Raw genomic sequence first — 16,738 nt, 5'->3', positions numbered from 1 at the left:
CCGGGCACGGCGCTGCCCGTGGCCCTCGTGCCCTGCCCCGGCCCCTCAGGGGGTGTGGGTGTCGCTCACCTTGGAAAAGGACAGCGCTGGCACGAAAGGCTGCTGGGGACGGGAGCCTCGTCTCTCCCGCAGCGCGGGGTGCCACAGCTCGCACGAGCACGGAGTGCCTCATGACTATTTCAGGCTTATTGGGCTCGTGTCAGTGACACGAGCTAGCAGTGAAGTGGGTGAACCTACGTTTCAGACTGTTCTCTGACTTAGTCCCTCATTTGCTTGAGTGGAGAACGTGAGAGCAGGTTTTGTGAAAAAGAGAAAAATACTTCAGTCTCAGTAGAAGATTGTACTCGCACCTTTACTTTTTGCTTCTTCGCTATCTTATTGTAAGGATTTAAAACGCAGTATTATTTCTTATACACTGTGTTTCCTACTGCGTTTCTGTTTCTGATCACAATTCTCTAGAAAAAAGTTAATTTAGACTAGGAAAATGCTCAGCCAATGAGAAATGCAACCAACAGATGTTTTTTCTGCTAGTACTGAAAATATTTTAATTGCTGATTTAGCAGCAGAACAGAAAATATTGTTTCCCGTTGCGCTGGTATTGCTGGCACAGTTACTGTAGTTGAGTAACTGCAGAGAGGTTTTTCCTGCCCGAAGTGGCCCAAAAGGCCCTTGGTGCTGGCAGCTCTGTGTGACAGGTACTGTTGCTGACAAGTCTTTGAGGTCAGTGGAAAGACTCCCGTGACTTCACCTTTCCATACTATTCAGGCTACACTAGAATAAGAGCAAAAGTGTTCTTAAAGCAACTGTGGAAACAGGTGAACGTTAATTAGACTCTTTTAGGCTGAAAACAGCAGGATCGTGTATCAGAAGGATCGAGTATCAGCATGTGAAACCTGCAGCATGCCTACAGAAAAATTGTAGTGGGGGCCCTGATAAGTGCCTGGAGTGATAAAAACGTGTCGTGCTCCATGCTGACTTCCAGCAAATGTCCTTATTTAGAGGAGTACCCTCTCACAAAAGATGCCTGCAGTTTTGTAACCAGAGAGGATTCTAACATGCCAGTCCTGGACCCAGGCTTCACATTCTGGCGGTGCTTGGATCCGTTTGCTGTGACATGTTCACTGCTATTTTTAACTTATGTAATAAGAATTTAATCTTATTTGTTACAAACTCCATCGTACTGAAGGCATTCAGAAAGCTTTATGGCACGCAGTAAATAGTGCTGGTCAGGAGCTTACAGCACTGTGGTTTTTCCCTGTGGAATGCTACCAGTTACTTCAAAATTCATATTCTGTTTTGTATGGAAATGAAATAAAAATAAAGCCAGGAAAGTACAGAAGAAACACTGAAGATGGAATTTTAATAGCGATGCTGTAGCAAAATGAAAATATCTTGTGATGAAAGGCTACTTAAAAAATTTAAATATAAACCATCCTTTTTGCAAAATAGTGTTTAAATGCCAGGTAGAACTGAAAGTCTATATCCTATGAACTCCTGAAAACTAATGGAAAGAGAGTCATCAAGTTAGCTATACCATATTTGCTCCTGTTGTGCAGCTACTTCACAGCAGCTCTGTGGCTTTGTAGTTTGTGGAGGGGATGGGGAGAGGTAGAAATTCACAGCCTTCTTTTCTGACTTGCCTGTCTGTTTGAAGTCACCGAGCAAAGAAGACAAAGGCAATGTGTGAGGTGATTTCTGAGTTTAGGGCAAGTACATACAGCTGAGCTTATATTGCATCACAAAGAAAGTCTGTCTGATTGTGCAAGTGGAATCTACTGGCAAATCTCTCCATGTGTTTCTTAGGAATTTTTGTGGGGCATACTAAGATGTTTCTGATGCACAAGTTAGCACGGCTCCAAAAGTGGAGACCTGTGGTTCTTGTGCCCTGCATGCTGGTCTAAATTCTGCATAGCTGTTCTACCTTAGTCTGCTTCTGCTCTGAACTCTGAGGTTTGATAGGTGTGCCTTGAAAAAACTCCAGCCTCTTGCATGTCTTCGTTCTTCCTGTAGTTAACACTTTGTGAACTGTTTCCTTCCTAGCCGAGATGCCCCGACAGTTCCCAAAGCTGAACATCTCGGAGGTGGATGAGCAGGTGCGGCTCCTAGCAGAGAAGGTCTTTGCTAAAGTTCTCCGAGAAGAAGACAGCAAAGATGCATTGTCACTCTTCACTGTGCCTGAGGACTGTCCTATTGGGCAGAATGAGGCCAAGGAGAGGGAGCTGCAGAAGGAACTGGCAGAACAACAGTCTGTGGAAACAGCTAAAAGGTGTGTCCGGTAGTTGCTTTCTTAGGGGAAAATAGTTTTTAAAATGAGTTAGAGTTAATTTTGAAGTATCTGGCAAATAAAATTCTGCTTCTTACTACTTCACAAGAGAGGTCCACAGCAGGTCCCAAGGCTGTGTGATGTCCTTGTGTCTGTGCAGGAGGTGTGGGGTGGGCCCTGGGGAGCTGGGGCTGGTGAGGGGTCTCAACTGTGTTTCCAGCAGTATCATAGATACTGCTTATGCACGTTTAACAGCAGCATAGCTGGGCAGGAATGGACACAGCCCTAAGACTCTTCAATGCAAGAAGAGTCAGGAAAAGAAACACTCCCCTCTCCTGATTCTAGTTTCATGCAGAGAAATGGAAAAATTTAACTTGGAGAAAGTGACAGTGGCATGATACTACTTTTAGTCCCTGTAAAAATAGATGAAAGCAAAGACTTTACATTTAAGATCAAGGGAGAAGGTGAAAAGGTAGTGGCATAATGAGGTTATTCATAGGTTTCCTTTACTCGGATAAAATCTAACCACTGTAAGACATAAAAGTGCACATTTAAAAAAAAACAGCCTGCATTCTGCCTTTGGTTTTCCCGTGGCTCTAACGAAGCCAGACTTGCTTTGGTTGATGATTTTTCTGCTGTGAGAGAGGCAGCCTTGCCCTGACGTCAGGCTGTTCAGTGTCTTGCCTTCAGAGGCTGCTGGGCTGTTGCTGGAGTCATGTGAGCTCAGCAGCAGTCTGACACCAAATGGGCTGGACGTGTACAGACTCCTCAAGAAGCAGGCAGAGCAGAGAGCCTTTGAGAGCCATAGCTCAACACATGCACCTGGCTAGCTGCAGTCATTGGGCAACACTTTGAATCATATTTCTGGAACAGGAGGGAGAAGAATTAATTGAGTAAAATTAAGTATGACTCACTGATAATACAGGCTGAGACTCTGGAATTGTGCAAGTGGGTTTCCCAGCTGGCATGTTCATAGACAGAAACAGGCACAGAAGGCAGAACCAGATGTTTTCATTCAAACCAATATTTGGTATGTATTTCCTCCTGAACTAATAGGTTTCCCTTTTAATTTGGGAAATTGTCTCATGGAAGAATGTTCTGTCAACTTGTACCACAAGTTTAACTGTGGGCAGTGGGATGTTTTGTGTAGGTTTTTTCCATGTGGGAACAGAACATCCCTGCAGGACTGAAGCATAGTTCAAGGACAGTGACACGAGTGCAACTTGTGTTGTTTTTGGTTGCGGTCGGTCCAGCACTGCCTTTCAGAAATCACAGTGATTTCCAAGCTGGATACGAGGACTTAAGGGAACATGTAATTTGGTTATAGGGTATTCGTTGTACCAGCACTGCATGTTCTTGTTCTTCAGAATGTCACACGAGTAATATGTGACTTCCAGAGAAGTTCCTGGGGAAAAAAAATGCCAGTGTTCCTTTTTCTTTGTTGATGGTTCTTACTAGCCTTTTAAGGTTTTGGTATCTAATTTATAAAAGGAGGGACTATTTCTACAGTGCAAAAGGAACTGATAGCACAGGTAGTTTATAATGTTATATTTACTCATATGAATATTTAAAATACATTTAAATACATTTAAACTGAGTAAGGAAAATGAGTTAAATCTTCAGAGATATTTCAAAACTCCTCTTCAGGTATTACAGTTGCTTCACTGAACACTACAGCATTCTTTCTCTGCTGCTCTGAGGTGCCCATCTGTCACAGCCTTGCTGAGAAAGGGCAGCATTTTTAAACTTGTAGGTGTTCCTCCTGAGGGGAGGAATACTCTCACCTGGCAGAGATGTACTGTGTCATCACTCTGGTAACCAGCATTAGCTTTTGCTGCTGTCTCATCAGGTATTGCCTAGGGAATAACTAGGTGCTCCTCCATTCTCCTATGAGTTTAACTGCATGACTGGATGTGAAGTTTTGGATGCAGAGCCTTGTCTGACAGCTGGATGTGTCTGAAGTCTTGCATGATAACTTATAACAATTTACCATAGGTGACATTCACTTGTTTCTGTCTGGTGTCGCATGAATTCTGATGCTGGCAGTCTCTAAAATCAGCTCTTCTGAAGGGAGCACAGTGATTGTGTTTTCCTCCTGTACAGTGACTTGCTGAATTTGTAAGAAGTGAAACAAAAACCTTAGGGCATCTTGTAGTGATTGTAAATAAATTATGGCCTATGGATTCATGTGGAGGCTAAGTGCAGTCATGTGTGGTGTATATCGTGGGAAGTGTCAGTAGGAAAAGGCTAAAAGCACAAATACATTCTGACCAATATTGTTGTCTGTGGTACGATGGATTTAATTGGTATAACTTCCTGGGAGTGATTTCTTTGCTGTAACAGTTTTGCAGTGTGTGCAGTGTTTTATACCATGCTTATTTTGTGTTTCATACCATGAATCCCTAGGAAGAAAAGTTTCAAGATGATTCGATCCCAGTCTTTGTCACTGCAAATTCCACCTCAGGATTGGAAGTCACCACCGGCCAATCCTGTCCTGTCTCCTGCCACGCCTGTTCTTCCAAGTGCTCTTCTGCCACCCCAAGTGCCATATGATGTACCAGAATTCCAGAGAGTTTCAATTAGTGGGGACTACTGTGCAGGGGTAAGGAACCAGTTTTAACATGCTTTTTGTGTCTAGAGGGGAAAAAAATCCCATGCATGTGTATAAAGTCTAAAATGCCAGTTATGGCTCTCTGCAGCAAACTCTAGATTGCTCTGTGAACAGTGATTTGTAAAACAGTTACAGCCAAGGTCAGGATCTTTTATACTTTTAATAATAATGAATTGGATAAAAACATAATCAGAGGTTCAACAAATGGGTAATATATGGGAGAAGAAAAATAATCATGTTTTGCATACTGTATTTGTATTCTGCTTCTGTCACTGTTCTGACTCCTTGGGCAAGATCCGTAGGGGCAGCCCCATGCACTTGTGTTGCTGAAGTTCAGGCTCCTCGTTACTGCTGAAACTGCTGGTTTCCTTTGGTCAGTATTTATCCAGGCTTTCCCTGCAGGTTACAGTCGATGATTATGAACAGGCTGCCAAGAGCCTGGTGAAAGCTCTTCTGATCCGGGAGAAGTACTCGCGCCTGGCCTACCATCGCTTCCCCAGAACCACGTCTCAGTACCTGTGCAGCATGCGCCACGAGAAGTGGAGGCTGGAGGATGAAGTGTCTCCAGGTGAGTCGCCTTCTTAAGTGCAGAACTGTGTTTGAAAAGGTGGACAGTCATTGTAAGGTGCAGAGCTAAACCCGTGCACAGCTGTGGTGAAGGGAACCTGGATTTTTGTGATCTTCTCTGCGAGTGTCTTTGCCTCTGATTTGTTCTGTTAGTGAGTGGAAAATCACTGACAGACCTGAGTTATAAATCCTGTGTCTAATCTGAAACTTTGAGGCTGTCAAAACCTGAAAAAGCATACTAGAGTCTCATTAATTATTTTTCTCTGCAGTAAGTGGGATGTTAAGTAGTGCAGTTGTGTTCCCCCAGGAAAAAGCTATATGGATATGGTCTAAAGTGGAAAGTCGCTCCTCCTCCTCTTCCTGGCACATGGAACTAAAAGGGGTGATGAGCTCATGCACATCGTAAATTGCAGCCTGAGCCAGAGGTGGCAGTGAGCAGGGCCTGAGTCAGTGGCTCAGACACCGCACACTTGCAGGTCGGGACTGGAGCTGAGTGGCGTTTGTTGGGCGTTCTGCCCGAGCACATTCCCAGCTCCCAACAAGGCTGATCAGGCTGAACGTGTTCTCCTGCTGCATATGTCTCAAATTAGATTTGTCACGTGGGTGGGTTGTGGCTTGAAGGCTTTGCCTGTGCACCAAAGCGTTTGCAGTGCCGGGGTTAGCCCGCGGGAGCGGCCCGTGGTCGGGACGGACGTGCTGCTGTAGGTGTGTCTGTTGCTGGAAGTGTATTCTCAGCCATGAACTGACGTTTAAATCAGTTGCCCTCTCGCTCAGTGGTTGAGAGAGGGCAAATGAACGTGTTTTCAAGTGTTTGTTATCCAGGGAGAGTGTAAAGAGAGCAGTACACTGAATATCCAAGACAGGAAAGATGCCAGGGAGATATTTCCAAGCTATTATTAGTTAGTAACATTTTTACAGTTCTGAATTTAAACTTATGACACGCACACAAAACAATGTGTTGCACGATGTCGTAATTAGCACAAGTTTGAACTAGATAATTATGACTATTAGACGTAAGAATGGTATCAGTTTGTAACACATTCAGGTGCTCTAGGTGAATAAAATGACTGGTTAGTTACTCTTCTGTCTTGGCTTAACTGAACACACAAAAGAAGAAATTTCTGACAAGACTGAGGCGCAGAATGTAGTTCAGTTAGCACAAATGTAGTCAGAACACTGTATGTTATCATTATGCAGTGCTAGTTGCATTAGTAAGTTACTGTAAAAGCATCAATGAATATTCACTGACATGAGGGACAATGTTTGAGTTTTCGCATGAGCTGAATTTCCTAGAGGTGTGTGTGTTTCCCTGATTCTCAGGGAAAAAATGGTAATTTTGTAAAGGGATCACAAAACTGAACAAATCCCAACTGTCCTTCTGGTACTTTCTGATTTTTGGTCATGGTCAGAGGGCCAAGGTAAAACCTAGAGTTGTGTTGCACTATCTTTGGCTTCTATTGCTTCCAGCTCTCAGAAAGCAATTAAACATGAAAAAAAGTTTAATTTAAAAAAACCTAAGCAAAACAAGCACCACAGAAATCCCCCAAACTCAAAAGGTCCAATCAAAACACAACAAAACCAACCAATTAACCCCCCCAGAAACCTACAGAGCAGCCACGGCTTGGAGCAGAGTGAGAAGTCCTGAGTGTTGGATTGTTTTGTGCCGCGAGAGAAATACAGTCACCTAGTTAGTGGCTGAGAGGAGGAGGAAGCAGTTCTAGCAGGTATGCAGTGGTCTAGCTCTCTGGACTGTGGGAAGGGCAGAGGTGAGGAAGTGAGGCACAGCTTGTGCTTTTCTGACCCTTGCAGTCAGAGAACAGCTGCATTACTGTGTGCTTAAACACCAACTTCAGAATTGCTGCAGGAACTCAGAGGGTGAGGAGAAAATTACGAAGGTGAGTATGAAGTCAACAACTGCTTTATTGTTCAGAAGTCTCTAGTGTGCTTTCAACCACCCTAATTTAAATACTCTGCAAACTCATTTGATACTTGTGCCATCGCACATGGATAAAGAATGGTGCTGAGTCTGGGCCTACATTGGCTCAGAGAGCTCTGAGTGTGTACTGTGGGAATCGAGGTGGGCGTTGGGAAGGGGCTGCAGTGACAGCCTGGTTTGTGACAGCAGTGCTTCTACAGCTGCTGGAGATGTCATTTCGATGGACGTACTGAGATCTGCTAGAAATGAAGCGCTACAGAAGCAGAAAGTTCTTTTTGTTACTGTTTTGCCTTTTGTGTAAGTTATTTCATCTAAATGTAATGTGCATTTATTTTCAGATTTCCATTCGCCCCCAGAAGAGAATGAAGATCCTTACAATCTTGATGATGCTCCAGACAATCTGGACTATGTTATCAAGCTCAAAGGTGGCATTCCCTTCGTTTATGACAGCAAAGAGATGATGGAACTCAACGAGCCTCGGAGCTTGCCCTACCCTGACCTGGAGACCTACACCCTCGACCTCAGCCACATTCTTGCTCTAATTGCAGATGGTCCAACGTAAGTTTCTCTTTTGTCCTTCTCTGCCTCTCAAGCTGCTGGTTACCTTTAAGCTAGTCCCTTTCACTTTTGTGATATTTCATTCCTCCGCATGCACATTCCACAGTGATGTTTTGATTTTGCCCTTATCAAGCATTAATGCATCATGGAAAAGCTTTAAAAGGAAAAAAAAAAGCTTTAAAAGGAAAAAATACAAGGCCACATGTGGCTGTATTTCATTTCTTCAGTCTCTTTGCATCAATCATGCCAAAATAAGAAGTAGATAACAGAAAAGCAAGAAATTGGCCAATGTTTCCATTCAAGTCGAATCTGGCCCAAAGTTCTTGAAGCGCCGGAACTGAAACATGAACCTCACCTTCTGTTTTGGCTCATACTGGATTTGAGGGTTTTGAACAGCTGTCTGGAATTTCTTCATGCCTGTTCTGCTCTTGCTGCATGAAGAGAAACTTCTCATATGCAGAGCATACAGATCAGCTCAGCAACACAAATACTCAGTCTGATTTGTTCCAGATGTGAATTAACTGCTCATGTGCTGCAAAACCAACCCATGGACACACAGTCAAAATAGGTCTGAAATTCCCAGAGCCATCAAATTCCTGGGAGGTCTCTAAAACCCACAAGTGTGGCAACTCCAGTACAGTCACTGACGCACTCACGGCAAAGCAACATCCTTGCCCAGTGCATAATGAAAACATGTGCATCCACTTTCCAGTTCACTTCCCAGCTGAGGGTTAGAAACACCAAGGTCTCATGGCCTCAGCAGCAGGAAAGGAGAAGGATCACCTCTAGGCTGGAACCAAGCAGGAACCTGGACTGTTCTTCTGAACTATTTGCCCTGTCTGCCAGCACTGCATTCCTAGCCCTTCTGCCTTGGAGAGATCATCACTGCCAGTGTGAACACCTAGTCACACCCGAGGCATTCTTTCCTCTTGGGTCTGTCTGACACCTGTGGCCATGGACAGTGGCAGAGCATGTGGGCTAAACAGACCTGTCCCATTCCCTAGGCCCTTTCTCAGAGCAAACCCTCCCCTTGTCTTTTGCCAGCATTTTCTGCGTTCCTGCTCCAAAGCAGTGCTAGCTAGAGTAGCCTTTGATTACAGGATGCAATGGGTAACTGCGTTTCCAGTTTCAGTCTGTTATGTTCAGAGACAGATAATGAGAAGATTAAAGGACAAGGAGGAAAAACTTGAAACGAAAGTCATGCTGAAACCCCTTATTTTTGCAGCTCTAAGTTAACAGTTAGCCCTTTGGAGACTGTTAATAGTCTTAACAGGAAGCCATAAGGAAGAAGGGCCTTGGTAGGACAAGTTGGAACACTCAGTGCCTTTGTGAATGTAGGAGCAATCATCTGCTCCTTTCACTTCAGATCAAGCTTTTGCAGGCTGATTCACTCTCTGATACATACACACAAGCCAAAAGAGAAAGGTCTTTCTAATAATCCTGTTTCATAAGCTCTTTTTGCAGCGTTGTTCCCTGCCTGCAGCCACTGCTTTCCTGTCAGTTACGCCCGTCACACGTGGGGCTGCTTGGGCAGCAGGAGCCACTGCTCTTTAATCTCTGCTGCTCTAACCTGATCTAATCTCACCCCTCAGTCTTCTGGTCTCTTGTTAATAGCATAACCCAACAAAATCTTCCTGTAGTGGGCAAACAGGACTCGGTCAGTATCAGATAGTGAGGCTGTGTCTGACTTGGACTTATAAACCACACTGGGATTTGTGTCCCATTGAGGAGAGATTGTCAGTAGTGAAGCAGGAAGAAGATGGCTATTACATTAATAGTGCTACCAAAATATTGTAGTCATTAAGAATTGACAGATGGTGAAGAGAAAAACCATGTCATTGGTTAAAAATAGAACAAGAAGCATGACAGAAGATGGAAGTGAAGACAGAGGAGTAGGCAAGCAGGGACAAAATGCATGATTTTCTAAAAAGGGTGCAAGAAATTAGTTTGGAAAAAGGTATTTCTACACAATATATGTGTTCTTAAGGCATAAAACATGAAAATATATTGAATCTGATCTTGGCTTCTCAGATTCAATTGAAAAAGCAAATAAATAGGGGGGATTTTTTAAAAGTCTGGATCGCAGACGTACGAGTTTCTGTTCTATGTGAGGGGTTGTTCCACTGGAGTTTTAGGGTTGTAGCAGTTGACATGAAATGTGATTATAGGCTTCATGCTTCCTCTGGTCATGGTTACTAGAAGAACTGCAGTTCATGCACAGATACAGTGCTGAATACTTGGACGAGTCGAAGGCCATAACATGGTTTTATAGAGCTCTGTGTGAGGCTTCACTAATAATTTGGTCTGAAATCATGTTGGATACTGACTTATATAGTTGTTAACCAGTAGGGTAAAACCACTGGATTTGTCTTGGTCTTCATAAAACAAGTGTGTTTGTTTTTACTGTGAAAACTTTCTGAACTGGAAATACAAATAGTTCTAAGTTACAGTTAATTTTCCTGTTTTCTTTTACAGAAAAACATACTGTCATCGGAGGCTTAACTTTTTAGAATCCAAGTTTAGTTTACATGAGATGTTAAACGAAATGTCAGAATTCAAAGAACTGAAGAGTAATCCCCACCGAGACTTTTATAATGTGAGAAAGGTAAGTGTTAAGAGGAGTGAAGGCATGGCATGTTCTGAGGAGCTGCAGCAATTGTGCTCTGTTACGGGAGGGGCAGGCAGTGTGCACAAAGTGGTGTGTGCTAACCACTCAACTCAACCATGTTCTTGTCAGAACATTTACATTTTTCTACATGAAGACACTCCAGGAAATTAACTTGAACGTACGTGGGTTACGTGGATTATGCTAAACTAATTTGTTGACTTATTCAGAATCAAAGGGGCTTAATGGTATGTAGATTGCTTAAAAGGAGTGCAAGAGAGTTAATTAAATGAAGCTTGCTTGGATTGTGTATAAAAATATCCACATGGAGGTTTAATTAATTTAGATGAATTCACTTTCGTGTAGGTAAGTCCCACTAGGCTGTGGTAGGAGCAGCTGCAGAGGTTGCACCTAACAACTGCACTTGCTATTGAAGAGAGGTGTTTGAACACATGTCAGAGACACTTTACGGAAACTGAGCGGAGGGTTCACGCTGCCAGCAGGGGAAATCTGGGAAACATTAGTAAAAAGATGGTTACTGGAGTTACAGTCTTAGCAGCCTCTGAGATGCAATCATGAGACAGACAGGGGAATCCAGGAGCTAATTTAATTTCCTGACATTCAGACCCGAGGGAGCTGTGTTCCCTTCAAAGCATGGAAGCAACAGTTTGGCTGCTTCCTTGGCTTCCCTTCACTTGAAGTGAAGAGGAAGTTGCTGGAGAGCTAATGCTTCAGTTGCATCCTGAGGTTTCTTCACAAAGCAGTAATTGTTGCTGGTGTTTTTAACCCCTTGGAGTCCATTTTGCATTGTCTCTGTGCAATGGAAGAGGTAGTCCTTGTTTTGTGACTTTGGGGTGCACTAATCCTTGTCACGTTTTGGGTACTGCTAGTACAGTAAAAGTCCTCTTGGCTTTCCCCCGGTGTGGTTGGTGGCTGCTGAATGTTTGCCACTGTGGTGGCAATGAACTGTCCAAGACAGTCTGCTAAACAGAAGTGGTGGCTGTGCCTGTGTCCATCACAAGGGTAGAAGCAGGTGAGTTGTCAGGCAAACTCTAATGGATTTCACACTTGGATCTGTTAAGTGTGTGGATGGGAGGATCTGTTGGTTAATTCACTCAAGCAGGACTCAAGTGCAGAGACTCAGCTCCTAACGTGACACTTTTCCTCCACAACCCTGGGCAAGGTTCAGGCCAAACACTTCAGCTGGGAGAGGCTTGAGGCATAGAACACTTGGTGGCCACAGCATTGGGTAACAGCCAGGACAATGAATTTGGGTACCGAGAAGTTGTAATTAACAGGATTGCACTGGCTAAGTTCAGCTTTTGATTTAAAAGCAAATGTTCAATGTCCCTGGGCATATCTTAATTGTTTTTTAATTGTCTGCTGTTAAATAAGCCAAGCTACAAATGGATTCGTGTTGTTCAAAAGCACAAAATGTGCATCACTTCCCCTCTGGCAGTACTGTAATTCAAGAGAGCAGGAACAAGCTTGCTCTTCTCTGCCAGAGATCTTTGCTCCTGACAGGTACTGCTTTGGAAGCTCTTGATGCAGAGTTCATCTTGCTTGCAATGTTTTTCGGAAACAAGCTTACAAGTTGGATTTTTCTGAAGCACTCTGGAAAGTAACTGCATTGTGGCTAGAGTTCCTGTCAGCCCCCAAATAATCTCGTTTTCCATATGTCTTGCTAACACAAGTAATGTTTGGAACTGTAACTTCCCCAGAGTGCTTCCTCCCTAGTCACAGTATCAGCAGTGAAAGTTCTGAAAGCAACACTTCCTGGCCACTGCAAACAGTGTGTCTCTCTGTTAGCCAGTCCTGAACAGTGCATCCTGCTCACAGGGAAAGCAAGGAACAAGATTCACCTTCCCAAGGAGCTGTTGGTGAAGTTGTCTCTTGTATCCCTCAGACACGAGCATGGAGATCCTGGAACAAGCTGTTTGTTATACAAAAGGGCCAAAGTCACTGGTGGAAGATGCCAGAACTAGAACAGTTGTGGATGTAGTGGCAAGGTCAGTCAGTGAACGCGTGTTACTGTGTTCAGAGAGGCAGAGCAGAGAGCTGGCCAGGATCAATGGCTGGCCTCACAGCCAAAGGTTACTGGCTTTTACCCCTCCTCCTTTTACCCCTCTTTTTCTGGGTTTAGTAGGAGTTCTCCAGAGAGCTCATCTGTTTAATAAATCCCAAGAAAAGTCCCATACTAAATAACGAAAATTGTACGTGCATATCTTCTGGGGAGCTTGGACTCCCCTTAGAGACCCGAAAAACCTTGGCAGCATTACAAGTTGCTGGATCATAATTAAACTTAATGAACTGTAATTAAACTTAGTATAATTAAAATTAAAATATATCTTAACTTGCTGAAAATTTTCTGATTTAAATAGGCAACTATTAATCAAGGCCTATTTTATTTATAGTTCTGCTTATCAAATGATTCCCCAGGAGCAACATCTCAGGGTTCTGAAACACTTGGATTTGCTTAGGCACTAATCCATTTGTTACTTAAGGAATATTTTAGGAGGCTTTGGCCACTCTAGATACTTTGCTACTTTATGGATATGGATGACAAGCATGAATAACCTTTTGATTTCAGGTGGATACTCATATCCATGCTGCTGCTTGCATGAACCAGAAGCACCTGCTGAGGTTCATTAAGCACACCTATCAGACCGAGCCCGACAGGATTGTGGCAGAGAAAAAAGGCAAGAAGGTTACTTTAAAGCAAGTCTTTGAAAGCCTCCACATGGACCCCTACGACCTCACTGTGGACTCTTTAGATGTCCATGCAGTAAGTCTAGTGGAATGACAAAATAAACAAGAAAAGGATAAGTTTTCTGAGTGTGAAATTCTAGTTTCTACAGTGTTTGCACAAGAACTTATTAAATCTATCAATTACTTTGCATGTCTGAAGTAAGTCAGCACAGGCTTTTTTGTTTCCATGTCTTTTATTGCTAGGCCATTTAACTTACAGACTATTGTGTGTTCATAAAACCATGGGTATTGGTCTTCTTCCTCCCCCAGGGTCGTCAAACATTTCATCGCTTTGACAAATTCAATTCCAAGTACAACCCAGTTGGTGCCAGTGAGCTGAGGGACTTGTATTTGAAAACTGAGAACTATATTGGTGGTGAATATTTCGCTCGTATGGTCAAGGTAAATAAGTTTCAAGCTCTTCCAGCTGTAGAGAAATGAAGGTTTGTAGTAGATCTGTGATGTTGTGATTGTATCTAGAGCTAACACCGTGGCTAAGTGATTCCAGGGCTGGGCTTGCCTCAGAGAACCTCTGCTCAGTCAGCCCCTGCTGCTTCCCGAGCTGTGAGCTGTGATCAGTCCCAGGCACAGTGTGTGCAGCTTGAACTAATGGAGAGCAGCCAAGGGGCAGTGCACTGGCTGAATGCTTTGTCAGGATGTAGGTGGCTGCTGGTAGCTGCCAGGGAAGGAGGAGCTAGGGAAATGCCTCTGCATAGATCTGTTTCTGCACGTGCATTCAAATGAATGACAACAAAAACATGAGTCCTCTGTGTGCTGTAGTAGGTGTCAGCTCTTCTCAGATGTACAGAAGTGCCTGTCTAAAATGAACTGCCTTCAAATTGCTTCCTGCCACAGATTCTGGGTCAGACTCTCCGTTGTTCTGCAGATTTTATGTAGACATTTACTACAGTTTAAGCAGTATAATTCTGAATTACCAATTTTAAACACAGGTCTAACAAACTGCACAAGAATCTTTTCCTCCAAATGGAGGTGTTGGTTATACTTAGTGACATGTACAGCTGGTTATACTCAGGTGGTATCTGGGAGAGCTTGCTAGCAGAACATTTAGCTGCCTGAAATGAAGCCGTGGATTAACAGATGAGAGTCCCTTGATCTTTAAAGGGTGTGAACACAGTTATGTCTGGTCTGAGGGAAGGACAGTGATAACTGTATTACTAGCTGTAAATCTCTCCAGTGTCCATATTAAAGCAAATATATTTATTACTTACTAGGAAGTAGCCCGTGAACTAGAAGAAAGTAAGTACCAGTATACAGAACCCCGCTTATCCATTTATGGACGGTCTCCAGATGAATGGCTGAACTTGGCAAAATGGTTCATTAAGCATAAAGTTTATTCCCCTAATATGCGCTGGATAATTCAGGTTCCCAGAATCTAGTAAGTAATCAGGAGCTCTTGGTAATGTTAATAGTTTGAACTCATACCAATGACTTAATTTCTGATATTATTTAGATGGTTTCTTAGCTTTCCTGTAGTTCTATTTATAAGGATTACCCTGGGAATTTTATTCTTGGCCATTGCTGCAGTTGGTCTGACTGTCTGGGGGTGGAGGAGAGGAGATGGGGTTGAATCTGCTCTTTGTAAGCTGTGCAAAACTACTGTGAATTGTTTGTAAGTCTGAAGACACTGAAACCAAAAACTACAACTGGCTGAAATCGAGCTGCATTCGAAGGCAGGTTAACATACAGTCTAGTGGTGAGAATACATCACCTCCTGAAGTCCATAAAGGAGTAGAAAATGCTCTGTAAAACTCTTACCATCAACATCAGTGATGAAATGACAGTGAATTTGGAAACACAGCCCAGATTGCTGATTCCCAAACTTAGATCAGGATCGTTTTCTCTTAGTTTTTAAGCCTCCATTGGGACTTTATTTCTCGGTTTCCAATACTGTATACTGTACTATGAAAATTCCCATGAAAATCCCATGAAAATTCTGTCAGCCTTAACAGCTGACAGTCTGCAATGGCATGGTTGGAACACGTTTAGAGAGAGCTGTTGTGGTCACACACATGCCCCAGTGTGCTGTTTGTCAGGGAGAAGGTTTCTCTCCCCACTCCTTACGCAGCATTTCTGGCATGCACAGTGCAGTCAGTGCTTGCAGCAAGTCATGCACTGAATGGCACAGGGAAGTGCTGTCCCTCCTTGCTGAAGGGCTCACTGAAGCAGAACATTCTACTTCACTTGGAGTCATTACAACTGCAGGACACAGAATCTTTCACAGGAGGTAATTTCTTATCTCCCCTGTTGGTACGTGGGTGGGAAGGTGACTATTCTACCCCTGCATACTGTGTCTGTTTGTGAAGCTCTCGAGAGCTTCAGCAGAGCCTGGATGAAGCAGAGTGCTAGGCAGTGCAGGAAACAGAGCACAGAGACAATCCCTGCCCTGACACAAACTTTGAGTTTTGAATCCTGGGACAACTGAAGCTGTAGAATATACACAGATAACAGAAAATAGGAAAGTGGAGGAAAGTACAAACTGATTTAAGAATGTGTCTGTTTTTTCCCCCTTCAGTGACATATTTAGGTCTAGAAATATACTGCCTAGTTTTGGGAAGATGTTGGAGAACATCTTTGTACCTTTGTTTGAAGCCACGATAAATCCCAAAGACCACAAAGAACTGAACCTATTCCTCAAATATGTGAGTATGTTTGGGTTTTGCATAGCTCTTCCACATGAAGTAGATCCTCTCCTACTCATTTTTTTTGTCCACAGCTGTTCCCAGGCACTAAAAAAGCTTCCTCCTCCACAGATTGCTTGTGTGATTGTTACAAAGCCCTGACATAGAGTTTAACAAAAGCCTAGGTGAGGTCCTGCTGTGTAATAGCTGCTGTTGGTTCTCTCTGAGTGCAACAGCTATTTATTTGTCCTTTCAGTAATGGCCAAAAAGTGCTGACATGCTCTTGTGCAGAAGGAGTGTCCTAAGGCAGGGTGTGAGCTCTGCCCTGCCCTCAGAGGCAGCTGGAAGGAGGCATGGTGTAGATCCTGGTGTGCAGGGACAGAGGTGGGGATGGAGCTGCTGGGACGAGGCTGAGAGAGACAGTGCTGAGTGTGCCCCCAGTCAGAGCTCTGTGGTTCAGCTGCTTTTCCAGTAACAAAGCAGCTGAGTTCAGAGGATTCTGTCTGATCTGAGGGACTTTTACAGCCTGGAAGGCCCCAGAGGAGCCTGGAGGCTCTCGTGTGCCTGGGCTTCCTGTTCGTCTCCGAAGAAGAAATGGTGACAGACGAGGCTGAGAGAGACAGTGCTGAGTGTGCCCCCAGTCAGAGCTCTGTGGTTCAGCTGCTTTTCCAGTAACAAAGCAGCTGAGTTCAGAGGATTCTGTCTGATCTGAGGGACTTTTACAGCCTGGAAGGCCCCAGAGGAGCCTGGAGGCTCTCGTGTGCCTGGGCTTCCTGTTCGTCTCCGAAGAAGAAATGGTGACATTGGAGAA

General features: G+C 43.8%; 1 protein-coding gene across 1 annotated transcript in view; it reads left to right on the top strand.

Annotated features, from left to right (window-relative positions):
• Positions 1 to 2,036: 2,036 nt before the first annotated feature.
• AMPD3 (adenosine monophosphate deaminase 3) overlaps positions 2,037 to 16,738 on the top strand; it is a 20,539-nt gene continuing 5,837 nt past the window's right edge. The window contains exons 1-9 of the mRNA XM_009071575.1: positions 2,037 to 2,266; positions 4,670 to 4,865; positions 5,277 to 5,442; positions 7,716 to 7,935; positions 10,411 to 10,540; positions 13,131 to 13,325; positions 13,559 to 13,690; positions 14,521 to 14,684; positions 15,822 to 15,948. Of these exons, the coding sequence (XP_009069823.1) occupies positions 2,046 to 2,266; positions 4,670 to 4,865; positions 5,277 to 5,442; positions 7,716 to 7,935; positions 10,411 to 10,540; positions 13,131 to 13,325; positions 13,559 to 13,690; positions 14,521 to 14,684; positions 15,822 to 15,948 (1,551 nt within the window). The 5' untranslated portion in view covers positions 2,037 to 2,045. The remainder of the gene's footprint in view (positions 2,267 to 4,669; positions 4,866 to 5,276; positions 5,443 to 7,715; positions 7,936 to 10,410; positions 10,541 to 13,130; positions 13,326 to 13,558; positions 13,691 to 14,520; positions 14,685 to 15,821; positions 15,949 to 16,738) is intronic.

This window comes from Acanthisitta chloris, unplaced genomic scaffold (assembly GCF_000695815.1).
Source record: "Acanthisitta chloris isolate BGI_N310 unplaced genomic scaffold, ASM69581v1 scaffold40813, whole genome shotgun sequence".
Taxonomy (NCBI): Eukaryota; Metazoa; Chordata; class Aves; order Passeriformes; family Acanthisittidae; genus Acanthisitta; species Acanthisitta chloris.
This window is presented reverse-complemented; position numbering and strand designations above follow the sequence as displayed.